This window comes from Octopus sinensis, linkage group LG29 (genome assembly GCF_006345805.1).
Source record: "Octopus sinensis linkage group LG29, ASM634580v1, whole genome shotgun sequence".
Classification (NCBI taxonomy): Eukaryota; Metazoa; Mollusca; class Cephalopoda; order Octopoda; family Octopodidae; genus Octopus; species Octopus sinensis.
Genome location: NC_043025.1, coordinates 1293602 through 1308190, shown reverse-complemented (window position 1 = coordinate 1308190; position 14589 = coordinate 1293602). Strand labels below are relative to the sequence as shown.

The window sequence follows — 14589 nt, the reverse complement described above, 5'->3', positions numbered from 1 at the left end:
CAAATTATTTGTCATCGATCTCACTTTCATCGACAATTAAAAATACAGTTTGATCAGCCAGACAGCTCTTGCAATTTTCAACCAAGTTTGCACTAAGCATATCCTCATATTTTTGGTACGTAATCTGAGATGTCAGTGGCTTATTGAAAGAATCAGAGACTTCTCAAACTTGGATTAATGAGCTCAATAAGGCAATTACAAAACAAAACTGCACATTCAACTTCAAAAAAGATCCAGCATTGTTTGTAACAAAGGCGGTAGACCACCTACCATTACCTCAGCATACAGGAAGACTCACTGTGAGTGCTGGCAGGAATGGACGAAGCCGGACTACCCACCTTCAAGTGCACATGACATTAGAACCACCATCGCACATGCTATCGGTGTCAGCCTGAGAATTACACTTAAAGCACATATTTTTAAGTTTGACAACAAACTGTATAGGCAGACGAAAGGCGGTGCTATTGGAGTAGGGATCGCTGGTGACGTTGCAAACCTCTTCATGGGACAAACATTTTAAACAGTGCCTAGCAAACCGTAACATCCACTTGGCTATGGACACTCGTTATGTCGACGACATTAACCTTGTTGTGAAATATAATACAGACACAGTTATGAGCCCTCTACCAAGTGAAGAACAGGTGATGACATCTATACAACACATAGCTGACTCTATCCACAACAGTATAAAACTTACCATAGACTACCCCTCTAAACACCCCAGTAAACGATTACTCGTCCTAGATACTGAGCTATGGATGGAAGATGCTATGGTTAATGGAACCATTAAACCCTGTATACTCCACTCACACTATCAGAAACCGATGGCTAATCCACTAGTAATCCGTAGTGACTCAGCTATGTCGAATACTGCCAAACTCAACATCCTAGTGGCAGACTTAATCAGAGTAATGAGGTATGTATCACCACTATGCCAACCACAAGAACGACAGCAACACATCCAGCACTACATATTCCGAATGCAACGCTCCGGATACACACAAGACGATAGAGCCAGAGTGTACAAGAGAGCGAAGGCTAGATTCGAACGCATTCTAAGGGACAACGAAAACGGTATATGCCCCCTATACCGCAACAAGTTCTGGAATAGGTTAGAGAGGGACACCAACAAAAGGATGAGAAACAATACTTGGTATGATAACAGGAGATTTCACAGAGTAATGTTCGTTGACGCCACACCTAAGAACGAGCTAAGTAAGGTATTCAAGAAAATCCTGCGCACTACTGGCCTTAAAATCAAAGTTGTAGAAAAGACAGGTAGGACTATCAAATCGGCATTATGCAGATCATATCCATTTGATAGAATCACCTGTCAAAGTAATTGTGCAGTATGTTCGACAAATCCACATATAAATTGCAAAACCAAGGGCACTGTATACCAAATTGAGTGACAAGAAGGAGCTTGTGCGACTAACCCAGAGTCATACATAGGTGAGACTTCTAGGAGTATCAATGATAGGTTCAAAGAACACCTGGACAACTACATTGAAAGGAAGCCAAACTCCATCTTCTACCAACATGCTGTAGACTGCCACAAAGGATCCTTAGGGAAACTTAAGTTAAACATCCTATCAACACATCCCACCGATGCAATGTTGAGACAGGTCACAGAAGCTGTTTGTATACAAGAATACAAACCTACTCTCAACCGAAAGTCCGAATGGAGTAACATCCAGATCCCATTCAGGAGGACCATTCTATAACCGCCCCTCTCTCTCTCTCTCGTTTACATGATGAGAGGAACAAACACACACCCACACATATATATATATGTGTGTGCGTCTATACAAACATATAAGTGTGTATGTATACAACCTTCAGCTAAGTAACAGTCATGTACACAACTTGGACGGACACATGCCAGTACACGGACATACGTTCACATACACATACACATGTACACACACACACAGACGCGTCTGCCCATTCTCCTAGACACTCACATACATACGTAGCACACGAGTACAAACATACATACATACCTACGTATGGGCATACACACGTACATTCACACGTACATGTACGCACACACATACATGGGCACAGGCATGCGTGCGCATATACATACATTTGCACAGGCGTACGTACGTGCATACACACATACATACATACATACATACATACATACATACACACATACATACATACATACACACATACATACATACATACATACATACATACATACATACATACATACATACATACATACATACATACATACATACATACACACATACATACATACATACATACATACATACATACATACATACATACATACACACATACATACATACATACATACATACATACATACATACATACACACATACATACATACGTATATATATTTAACCTGAACTAACTAGATGTAAGGGAGGAAAAAAATTTTTTTTTAAATAAAAACAAGCAATAGTAAAACAAAAGTTTTGGGATATAGAGATAAATGTCTGATAATAGGTTTTAGAGTTTTGTTTTGGGGGTGAGGGTCGTAAATCACTTCCTACTTTCGGCGGGGGGGGGGTTGAAATTTGATATTATTGTGATGAGTGGTCAGTCTACATCTATCCATCACTACAGGTTTATAGCTTTAAGTTTATAGTGTGTATGTGCGTGCATATACACACACATACTTACATATATACATACATACATACATACATACATACATACATATATACATGCATACACAGGCGTATGTACGTACATGCATACATACATGCATACACATATACATGCATACATGCATGTATACATACATACACACATACATACGTACATATATATGACGAACTAACTGTTACTTTCTCAGATGCAGCACGGATTTTTGTCAGTGAACAGGTCGCAGATTTTAGCGACGAAAATATTTTGACAAATTAAACTTAAATGTTGAAGTGAATCGAACGGCTTTTGTGTGTTTCTTAAATGGCTTACAAACACCTTCCACGCTGCAATTGTTTTCGTTCCAGCACACGATCTCAGATCAAATCACTTGCTATGCGAGTACATCTCTGTATATATATATATATATATATATATATATATATATATAAATTAAATTAGAGATAAAACCACTATTAGGCAACTCAAACAGTGATAGACATAAACCAATACATAAACAACAAAAAATAAATATTATTAATATAATATACAATATATATATAAAATATAAAATTTAAAATTTGAATTATTAAACTTTGAAATTTTAAAGTTTATATTTATAAATTATTATATTTTTATATTTTTTAATTTTTTAACTTTTAATTTTTTAAAATATATATATAAATAAAAAAACAAATAAATAAAAATTAAAAGTTTAAAAATTTCAAAATATAATAATTTATAAATATAAACATAAAAATTTCAAATTTTAATAATTAAAATTTTAAATTTTATATTTTATTATATTGATTACATTTATTTTTTGTTTTTTTATATTTTGGTTTATGTCTATCACTGTTAGATTTGCCTAATGGTGGTTTTATCTCTAATTTAATTTATATTTATACTGTGAAATTTGATTTAGTCCTAAATCTAATTTTTCCCTGTAAGTTTGGATATACTCCCTAATATTATATATATACATAATTATGTGTGTCTGTGAACCCTGATAATAATATTCAATTGTTTATATAGGTAATTCAAATCTCGAGCTCAGGACATTTATCTGCAAAATGTTTCAATACATCTAGCTGCATTATCACAATGACTACATATTTTCAAACACTTTCAACGAATGCATATCAATATCATTATTCTAAGTATTTACCTTATCTACTTCAATCTATCGCCATCTGCAATACTAAATGATATTACTCTTGTTCGTCTTTACAACCTATTCTCTATTTGCTTCTATGTTTGATCTTCTAATTTATATTTTAATATTCTTCATATTTTCCTGTTGATATCAATCAGTATTTTGTAAAATAGGTCAAAAACTTTTATTTAGTTTCACTTGTCAATTTTTTTCTTTCTCTTTCCTACATTTTAGTTTCTAGCTTATTAATGTTAAATATATGATTTTCCTTTTCTTAATATCTTACCAAATTTCCCTTCACTTCTCAGAAAACCATCTTATTAATTTCTATCAATCTTATTCTTATCGTCTTCCATATTTTTTAAGATTCTTCTCTTTAGATAAGCACTTACATTTTTAATTTCTAATCTTTAATATTCTTCCTATTTCTCTTGTTGATATCAATCCCTATATTTCCTAAACTTTATATCTAAGAACTTTTATTTAGATTCACTTCATTGTTATTTTGTCACTATATTTTTTAGGTTATTAACAATGAATGTATGTTTCAAGGGCCTACAACTATTTAATGTCTTGCCAAACCACCTGAGGGATCTTCATGGAGTAGGGGTAGGTGTCTTCAAGAAACAGCTTGATTTCCTGCTATCAAAGGTCTCAGAGGAACCTGTATCATAGTAAAAAAATACAAAAGAGGGTATAGGTTTCGATCTCCGTCTTTCACCAAAACTCAATCGTATAAGAATGGCCATGGAAAAGGTTATTACATTGGCAACACTCTAACATAGCCACAGCCTTTGGGCTGAAACATATAACAATATAAAGGAACATCTGTGTGTGTGTGTGTGTGATTGTAAAATTGTATAAAAAACTAAAATAGCAAAACCTTCAACAAATAGCAAATTATCCAGAGATGTGTGGCATAGTAATACAGGTACCAAAGATGTCAGGCAAGTAGAAAGGAGCATTTGAGGAACAGAACTGGAAGCAAAAGGAGATCTAATATCAAGTAGAGAGATAGTTGAGAAGCCACTTTTGGATTGAGGATGTCAGCTAGAATGCAAGTCCAAGTCAGTGATGCAGCAGTTCCTTTCGAAGTCATTCCAAGAATTTTAGATACAGGTAAAGTTACAATTTATACATGAAAGAATAAGTTGAGAATGTTACGGATGTATGTAATATTATAATTTCTGGGAAGGAACCTTACAAATTGCTGCTGCCATAACAAACTCTAGGATTTTTCTTCTTGTTCTTTCAGAGCTGAAATAATATTTTCTTTAGAGAAAAATTGATTGATCTCTCCATAATCAGTATTGATAGAGGTCATTGAATCACACTGGATCAATCTGAAGAACTGCTGGCCCTCGAAGATTATCTCCAAAACAAAAATAATCTGTTTTGACAAAATATCAGCAAAACCATTTTTATGATTAAAAAATAAAGAGGATTCCTGGAGAAAATGAGGCAAAGATGTTGCTGGTTACTCCTGTCATGTTGTCATCATGTCACACTGCCACTGCTATGGCATATTTTGGAAGAAATTTAGAAAGAAAACGGATATGAAGATTTTATTTAATTCTTAACTTACCTCCTCACAGCATAATGTAATGCTGAATTTTTATTGTTGTCTTCTTTGTTCACCTCAGCTCCAAATTCTAATAACTTGTTTATTAAGCTTGTACTGCCCAAACGACATGCAAGCATTAACATTGTCAGACCCCATTTATCTGTTTCGTTGATCTGAAGAGAAGAAAAGTGAAGACATGTGAAATATATTAGAGGAAAGAGAGGGTGAGAGAGAGAGAGGTGGAGAGAGAGAAAAGATCAAAGAAGATGCATGGGTGAGAAACGAGGGATACGAAAGAGAAAAAATGGGAAAGAAAGGGACACACATAATTTTTACTTCTGCTTTTCATACTGGCATAGGTCAGATGTCTTCGTAGTTTCAGTTGTTTTGATTTATTGTTGTTCTAGATGCCTGCGAGGACCACTCACACAAACACATTTTTGCAAAATATAAAGCAACAATATTTAAAGAAAGATATTTTTTAAGTAAAATCATTTTTATAAAATATTGAAAATTATTGAAAAGCTTTGGAGAAGCATTACGAAAGAGAGAAATAGAAAGAAGCGGAGAGAAGAGAGGCAATTACTAAAGAAACTTGTTTAAATTTCGTTTGTATTTGATGTAATCAAGAAATGATAGAATAGTTTGTTGGTATTAAGCATTGATTGTTTAGTAAAGAGGTGGACAGAACAATATTTAGGGGAATCATACAAATCTACATATTCATGGTAGATGTAGCATGGCTTGGCTTCGCGAACGAAGATCAGGAAGGCTGTCCACGTCGCGTGCATTCACGCTCATGACTGACAAGTCCGATATGGGAAAGGCAGGTCCGTGAGCAGTGTCCACAGACGAAGGTAACATCCGGTGTGGTGTGAGAGGCGACTCGCGCCTTCGTCTCTTGTTTTTAAGTGTGCCACTTCTTTGTTCCTCAAACTTGCTGACTGCGTTGAAGATCATGTGGCACCAGACATCAGGGTCCGCAGCCAGGTCTGACCAGTATTGGTGGTAAATTTGGCATGTTGTTAGAGACTTGTTGAGGCAGTCTTTGTAGCGCTTCCTCGGAGCTCCTCTCACTCGGTGGCCGGAGGAGAGTTCGCCAAACAGGGCAATCTTTGGAAGGCGATGGTTCTCCATTCTGGAGACATGCCCTGCCCATCGGAGGTGGGACTTCAGTAGCGTGTCTTCAATGCTGAGGATCTCGGCCCACTCCAAGACCTCAATGTTTGTGACGAAGTCACGCCAGTAAATGCTGAGGATGGTGCGGAGACATCGCTGGTGGAAGCGCTCAAGGAGACGGATGTGACTGTGGTAAGTGATCCAGGTCTCTGAGCCGTAGAGAAGAGTGGTGAGAACCACGGCCCTGTACACACTGATCTTTGTTTTGTTCTTCAGGCCACCATTGTGCCAAACACGTTTGTACAATCTGCCAAAGGAGTTATTTGCCTTAGAAAGTCTATTGTTAATTTCCTTGTCAACATTCGTATCGGTTGGGATGATGCAGCCCAGGTATGTAAACTGCTGTGTTGATTTCAGTTCGGTACCGCAGATAGTATTCTTCTTGGTATTCCTCTTGGGGTGTAGGTTGGTGAAACACCTCCGCCTTCTTGAGGCTGGCCTCCAGGCCAAAGAGCTGCGAGGCATCTGCAAAGCAGGACGTGCTGCGCTGCAGAGCTCGCTCTCTGTGGGCGACAAGGACAGCGTCGTCTGCGAAGAGAAGGTCTCGGATCAACCTCTCCTTGGTCTTGGTGTGGGCTTGGAGGCGCCGTAGTTTGAAGAGACTGCCATCCAGACGATACCTAATATACACCCCATCCTCATCCACCATATCTTTAGTTGCATGCTTGATCATCATGTTGAAGAAGATGCTGAAGAGAGTTGGTGCCAGGACACAACCCTGCTTCACGCCATTGGAAATGGGGAAGGGCTCCGACAGGTCAGCATTGAGTCTGATCTGACCACGCTAATTCTCGTGCAGCTGGATCACCATCTGTAGATACTTGGTGGGTCATCCAAGTCGTTCCAGGATGAGCCATATTCATGTCCTGCTCACTGTGTCAAATGCTTTTGTAAGGTCGATGAAAGTAGCATAGAGTCCGCTGTTTTGTTCTCGGCACTTCTCCTGGAGTTGGCGGAGGACGAACACTATATCCGTTGTGCCTGTGTTGGCTCCGAAGCCACACTGCTGGCTCTCGGGGAGGTTTTCTTCAGCGATGGTTGCTACTAGCCTATTGAGCAGGATCCTGGCAAGTACTTTGCCGGCGATAGAGAGTAGGGTGATTCCCCGGTAGTTGGAGCAGTCAGACTTTTCACCCTTGTTCTTGTACAGGGTTATGATGACAGCGACGCGAAGATCCTGTGGCAGCTTGCTCTGCTCCCAGCAGCAGACAAGAAAATCATGGAGCTTGTCATGGAGCAACGGACCTCCATTCTTCCAGATTTCTGGTGGGATGCCATCAACCCCTGCTGCTTTGCGACTCTTGAGTGGTCCTATGGCTTCAATCGTTTCTTCGAGGGTGGGTGGTTTGTTGAGCTCCTCTTTGTGTGGAAGTTGAGGAATGCGAAGGGTGGCAGTGTCCTGTACGGTACGGTTAGCACTGAAGAGGCTTTGGAAGTGCTCGGACCAGTGAGCGAGGATGGAGGTGTTATCGGTGAGGAGGTCCTGTCCATCTGAACTGCGTAGGGGACTCTGGACCAGGTGGGCGGGGCCATACACTGCTTTCAGAGCCTCATAGAAGCCTCTATAGTCTGCAAGGTCAGCGCATAGCTGGGTTCTCCGCGCCAGGTGGTCCCACCACTCGTTCTGCATTTCTCTGAGTTTTCACTGCAGGGTGCTGCATGCGTGTCGAAAGGTAGTTTTCTTCACAAGACAGGTTGGTTGTGCGAGGTGGGCCTGATGAGCTGCCCTCTTCCTTGCTAGTAATTCCTGGATCTCCTTGTCATTTCCATCGAACCAGTCCTTGTTTTTTTTCTTTATGTGCCCAAGAACTTCCGTAGATGTCTTAAGGATGGCTGATTTCAGGTTCTCCCACAAGGTGTGTGGGGTGGTGTCATCAGTGCAGGGGGATTCGTCTAGTCTTTGCTGCAGGTTTGCTTGGAACTTGATTTCCACTTCCTCCCGGCACAAGCTGTCGACATTGAGTTTCTTTATGGGGTTACCTCTCTTCTTGGGTTTGGGTTTGAACTGCAGTTGGAGCTTGCAGCGGACAAGGCGATGGTCGGTGTGGCACTCTCTCTGCACTGGGCATCACTCTTGTGTGTAGAACGTCTTTCAGGTCCCGCTGGTGCACAAGCACATAGTGAAGTAGATGCCAATGTTTGGACTGAGGATGCATCCAAGTTGTTTTCAGACGGTCTTTCTGGTGGAAGATTGTGTTGGTAATAGCAGGTTGGTGCTCTGTGGCGAACTCGAGCAGGAGGTTCCCATTGTCATTACAGTCACCAATTCCGTGTCTTTCAAGGACTCCTTTCCAAGCCTCAGACTCCCTCCCAACTATTGCGTTGAAGTCGCGAAGGACCAGGACCTTGTCGTTTGCAGGGGTGTTGTTCAAGAGTCTGCGCAGATCAGAATAGAATCTGTCTTTGTCTGCGGGATCTGCCATTAGAGTTGGAGCATAAACACTGAAGAGAGTGAGATGTTGTTTGCTCTCCAGTGGTAGGCGCATGGATATGATGCGGTCCGAGTGGCCCGTGGGTAACGTTTCCAGTTTGGAGGTGATGGAATTCCTCACCATGAGTCCTACACCCAACACACGTTTTTCAGATGATGGTTTTCCGGACCAGTGCCGTGTTCTTTGAGGCTGCCCTCGTCAGTGAAGTGGACCTCGCTGATAGCTGCTATGTCATTGTTGAGACGGGAGAGTTCATGAGCTATGAGAGCCGAACGACGTTCCGGGTGGCTGCTGTCAACCTTGTCAAGCATGGTCCTGACATTCCAGCAGGCAACTTTCAACTCCTGCTTACTTTTCTTCGGTTTTGTTTCCATATTTGTTCGACCACTCTGAAGATGCCCGTTGACCCCGGTTAGCCAACTGGGTATAGAGGAGACGAGTTTTGTTTAGGTGAACCTTTTCTACCGCCTTTTTCCATTTGAAGCAGGCAGTGCTCTTCCTAAATAGGGCTGCCTGGTCGCTCAGGATGCTGCCGAGTGGCGTCGTCGCCTCCGGGTCGACAACCAGGCGAACAAAGTCCTGAGCCACCTACATGTAGGATTAAGACTACGGCTTCCAGTGACATCTTCCACCTGCCACTTTCGCCCCTTTCCCATTGCTGCAGGGCTTTTAGAATGGCTGGTCACAGAATGTGGACATGTCCTTTGGCCTGCACTAGGGAGTTTTTTAAGGTGAAGTGCAGTGCGCGCAAACTGGCCCCACCCTTTAAGCACGAGGTTCATCTGCCATGGCCTAGCGAGCTGGGAGGTGATAGCGAGATCTTTGGGCCGTAGGTTTGAAGATAACTCCGACTTCAAACCGACCGTAGATGTAGAAGCGTTTCTTATTAAGCGTAAGATGTCTGTCTTAGTTAAAACTTTACTTTTTTCTGACTGAAGGAGGGAAGAGGGAAGAAAAGCAACTGACAAAATTCCGTAGTATATTACTGTTACTTTTGATATCAGCTGTGAAGGGAATGAGACAAGCTTTCAAGTGTGGGATGTGACAGGACACACACAGCTAAATAACAGATACCATTTAAACAAACCAAATGCAAAAGAAAGGAAACGACAGAGAAAGTAAGAAATTTTCTTTTCTACCCTAGGCACAAGGCCTGACATTTCGGGGGAGGGGTCCAGTCGATTAGATCAACCCCAGTACGCAACTGGTACTTAATTTATTGACCCCTGAAAGGATGAAAGGCAAAGTCAACCTCGGTGGAATCTGAACTCAGAACGTAAAGACAGAAGAAATGCTGCTAATCAGTTAGAGGAGTTTTAATTAGACACCAGCAGCATCGGGGCGTTCATTAGTTTGTAGCCATACAGTATGTAAGAATGTGTGAGTGGTTCATACCCAACTGTATTACAGCTGAACTGACAAACAACACTACCGATTTCACCTGGAGGGAAGCACCTGCCATCACTAAAGGCCAGACGTTCACCCGTCATTGAAATACATTGTGTAATAGTCATCAAGAAGGTAAAGGGTGTTTTCCTGCATTTTACCATCTGTCAGCTCACTTCCCTCCCAAATTAAAGCCAAAGATTCTGGTCTCTTACCAAGAATTAACTCCATAAATTTTGCAAAATCATTCTACCCATCACTCCATAACAATGATGACTATTCCAGCACTTCTTAAACATTTACAGCTATGGCCCCTTTCCTTTTACTTACAATTTTTCAAAGACCTTTTCCCTGGTTATGATTCAGTGCCCCTTGTTTTAAACGTATATACACATATAATATCAGGTGAGAGTAATTTAGTTCTGGGTCCTAGCTTTGACATGGGTGAATATTTACCTCAGACCCACCACACAATAAGCGAACATTTGATGCATTTACTTTAGTTTCTGATCTAACCTTTAGCACAAGGCTTCAGCCAAACTCAGGTACACATTCTTCGTGTTTCAAATATACATACCTCCACTGTTCCTTATGTCTCCAGTCTATATAAACGTTTTCAACAGCCCCCACGCAGCAGTGGTACCACCCTCTAAAAGAAGCCCTACCGTATATTTCTGTAGACTATGTCTCAACTGCTGACAACCAGCCTGTCATTCTCACTTCCAGTATTTAAATTATGAAACAAACATTTATGGACAAATATCATCTTCATCCTTTTGGGTAGCTTCATTTATTCATTGAGCGCCAGTACAGCTCTATAAAGCTTGATGAGATGGGGACTTGATTCCTATGTGACACACTCGTATTTCTATATCTTAGACAAAGAAATGATTTGGCTTTTAACATCAGTAAAAGCTTCAACCGTTTGTAGCAAGACAACATCTTGACAAAGTCACCACCCATTTAATGACTCCATTTGTCTTTCATCTCTTGGACTGACGATGATGAGGATCAGAGGGTAGTGGAGAAGAAAGAAAGGAAATATGGACAAATACTTGTGCTTAGTTAGGAACATTTAATATTGTGTATAAAAGGAACAAATAATTAAGTTTGAGTAGGAAATAAACAGAACAACTTACTTCCTGTTTATCGTCTTTAACAAATTTTTTAATATGGTATTCATCACCGGATATAATTTTGCTCAAACTCTCATAATCTGCCATGTCTCTTAAATGGGATTTACTAGCAAAAGAAGAAACAAAGATAGACTTAGGAAAAACTTATAAAATGAGGTGAACAACAATATACAGAGAAGTTTGATGGTTCTAACATCTCACATAAAATATTACAAATATTGGAAGCTTCAATTTATCTAAAGTATTAATTACATCTGGATGTTCTTCCTGGCACTAATAAACCTAACAACAGTCATTGTGTTGTGTCTCTTGGTCAGCTACATTACTCTGCTTATTACAGTCTGATTGGTGACAATTAAACCCTGAATATTGGAATGTACAGTCTGTTGGTCAGCCAGGTGGAGACACTGTTCATCTTGAGCTTGGGTTTGTGGATCATACCTCAGCAAGATGGAGACAATGTATGTCTGGAGCTATAGATCTGTGGATCAAATCTCTGTTAGGTGGAGACACTGTATACCTTGCGCTATAGATCATTCCTCAGAGAGGTGTAAATACAGTACCCTTTGAGCTGAGGGCCTATGGATAATACCTTGTTATTCAACTCACTGATTACAGGTGTGTTTGATCAGAACTTACCTGGAGCTTCTCAACAACACATTCCAAGAACTTAGAAGTGATGGAAACAGTTATAAACAACCAAATGCTTAATCAATTTCGATATCATTTCCCATTCTGTGACCACCACTATGGTTCCATATTTTCAAAACACACACATATGCTTTTCGGTTATTTCTTCATGTTAGTCAGTGTCAGAAAGCATCATCAAAGAATGAAGTTTGCTCAACATATCAGAAGATGAGATCAATAAAGATTTTAATTCCCAAAAATATTATATCATCAAAATATATTTTATAATGAAGGATCCATCACATAGTATGAGATGATTATTTATTTATTTATAGAACGGATTAAGATACAAAATACTTAATCCTTGAAGTAAACTTCAGACACAAGATTTACAACAATATTAAAGCTTGAGTTGATAGAATTTTTAGGCTGCCGGACAAAATGCTTAATGGCATTTCATCCGACTTTACATAATGGGATCAAATGCTGTCAGGCTTCACTTTGCCTTTCATACTTTTGGATGGAATAAGTACCAGTCATGTACTGGGGTCGAGGTAAACGACTTGACCACCTTCCTCCGAATTCCTGGCCTTGTGCCAAATCTTGAAGCAAATATTAAAGCATGAAATTTGGAAGACAAGTAAAAATTATTTGTTCTTCAGGTCATCCGTCTTCTAGATCATTCCTGGCATGACAGAAATATAGAAAGAACACAAGAGAGGAATTAAAAAAGATATTTATTCCATAAAAGAAGAGAAATTTGGTGAAGGTAATAAAAGAATCGATAGAAAATGGTTCATGTGCAATAAACCTTTCAGGATTCATCTTTGATTTGATCTCGTCTCTTTCGATTCTATTCTGAACCACACCACCAACAAGTGACACTATAGAGTTTTATAAAATATATCGTTAAAACTATTAATATAATTTGGACAATTGTTTAATAAATATGGCTTACAAACACACCCACGTATGTATATATGTGCGTATATGTATTGCAGATGTGTTGTAGGTAGTTTTTAGTTCAGTACCAAGGCGTGGCACACTGGGCAAGGGTATATAGGCACACACACACACACACACACACACGTACCTGTGTTTATACCTGACTCTGTGTGTGTGTGTGTGTGTGTGTGTGTGTGTGTGTGTGTGTGTGTGCTAGTTTGTTTACGTTTTGTATCTCTGAAAATTATCCAGCTCAGAATAATGATGTTCTTATTATCTTAATTATTAGCAAAAGGACCTTTGACAGAAGTGATCCCTTGCTTGAGCACCAGATAAAGGTTCGTGTTAGGAAGGGATCAAACTTCAAACTATGCCTTAATGATGTATCCATCTAACCCCTGCTAGCAAAGCAGCATGAGAAAAAAGTGTAAAAACGAATAACATGTATAAATATAAAATAACATATATAAATATAGGTACATGCTTACATGTATATATATATATATGGATATTTATATGTATGTATATGTATATATATATATATATATATATATATATATATATATATATATATACATACATGTATACATATGTATATGTATGTATATGCATATATATATATATAATATATATATATATATAATATATATATTATATATATATATATATATACATATATATATATATGTATATATATATATATATATATATATATATATATATATATATATATACATACATGTATACATATGTATATGTATGTATATGCATATATATATATAATTAATATATATAATATATATATAATATATATATATATTATATATATATATATACATGTATACATATGTATATGTATGTATATGCATATATATATATATTAATATATATAATATATATATATTAATATATATATATATATATATTATATATATATAATATATATATATATATATATATATATATATATATATATATATATATATATATTATTGGCAAAAACGGTAAGATAACAAAAGGAAGAAAGAGACCTCAATATGATGTAAATAGAGGAAATTTATCTGTAAAATAATATGTGGCAATTATTCGGTAGCCAAAATAAAACTCTGAAGTTTGGATGCCAAGGTGGAAATACACAACACCATTTCTTCGGATATCTGGCCATCTATATTCTATGTTCTTTCTATATCTCTGTCATGGATTTTGTGGATTTCCACCTCGGCATCCGAAACTCAGCGTTTTGTTCTAGGCTATTGAATAATTGTGACATATTATTTTACAGATATATATGTATATAAATATATATAAGCTTATATATATATATATATATATAATATATATATACATATATATATATATATATGTGTGTGTGTGTGTGTGTGTGTGTGTGTGTGTGTGTATGTATGTATATGTATATACATACATATATACTGGCTTCATTCCCCCCACCTTTGCATGTCTCACGTCTCTCTAGCGTATAGCATTGCTGTTTGTATATATACATCATAGAATCGTCCTTTCACTCGGAGAGAGAAA

The 14589-nt window shown here is 38.2% G+C and overlaps 1 protein-coding gene across 1 annotated transcript in view; it reads right to left on the bottom strand.

Moving 5' to 3' along the window:
• Positions 1-11604, bottom strand: part of LOC115225964 (putative ankyrin repeat protein RF_0381) — a 60567-nt gene extending 48963 nt beyond the window's left edge. Inside the window, exons 1-2 of the mRNA XM_036514947.1 lie at positions 11482-11604; positions 5367-5518 (exon numbers count right to left, since the gene is read on the bottom strand). Coding sequence (XP_036370840.1) covers positions 5367-5518; positions 11482-11565 — 236 coding nt within the window. The 5' untranslated portion in view covers positions 11566-11604. The remainder of the gene's footprint in view (positions 1-5366; positions 5519-11481) is intronic.
• Between the last annotated feature and the right edge of the window lie 2985 nt (positions 11605-14589).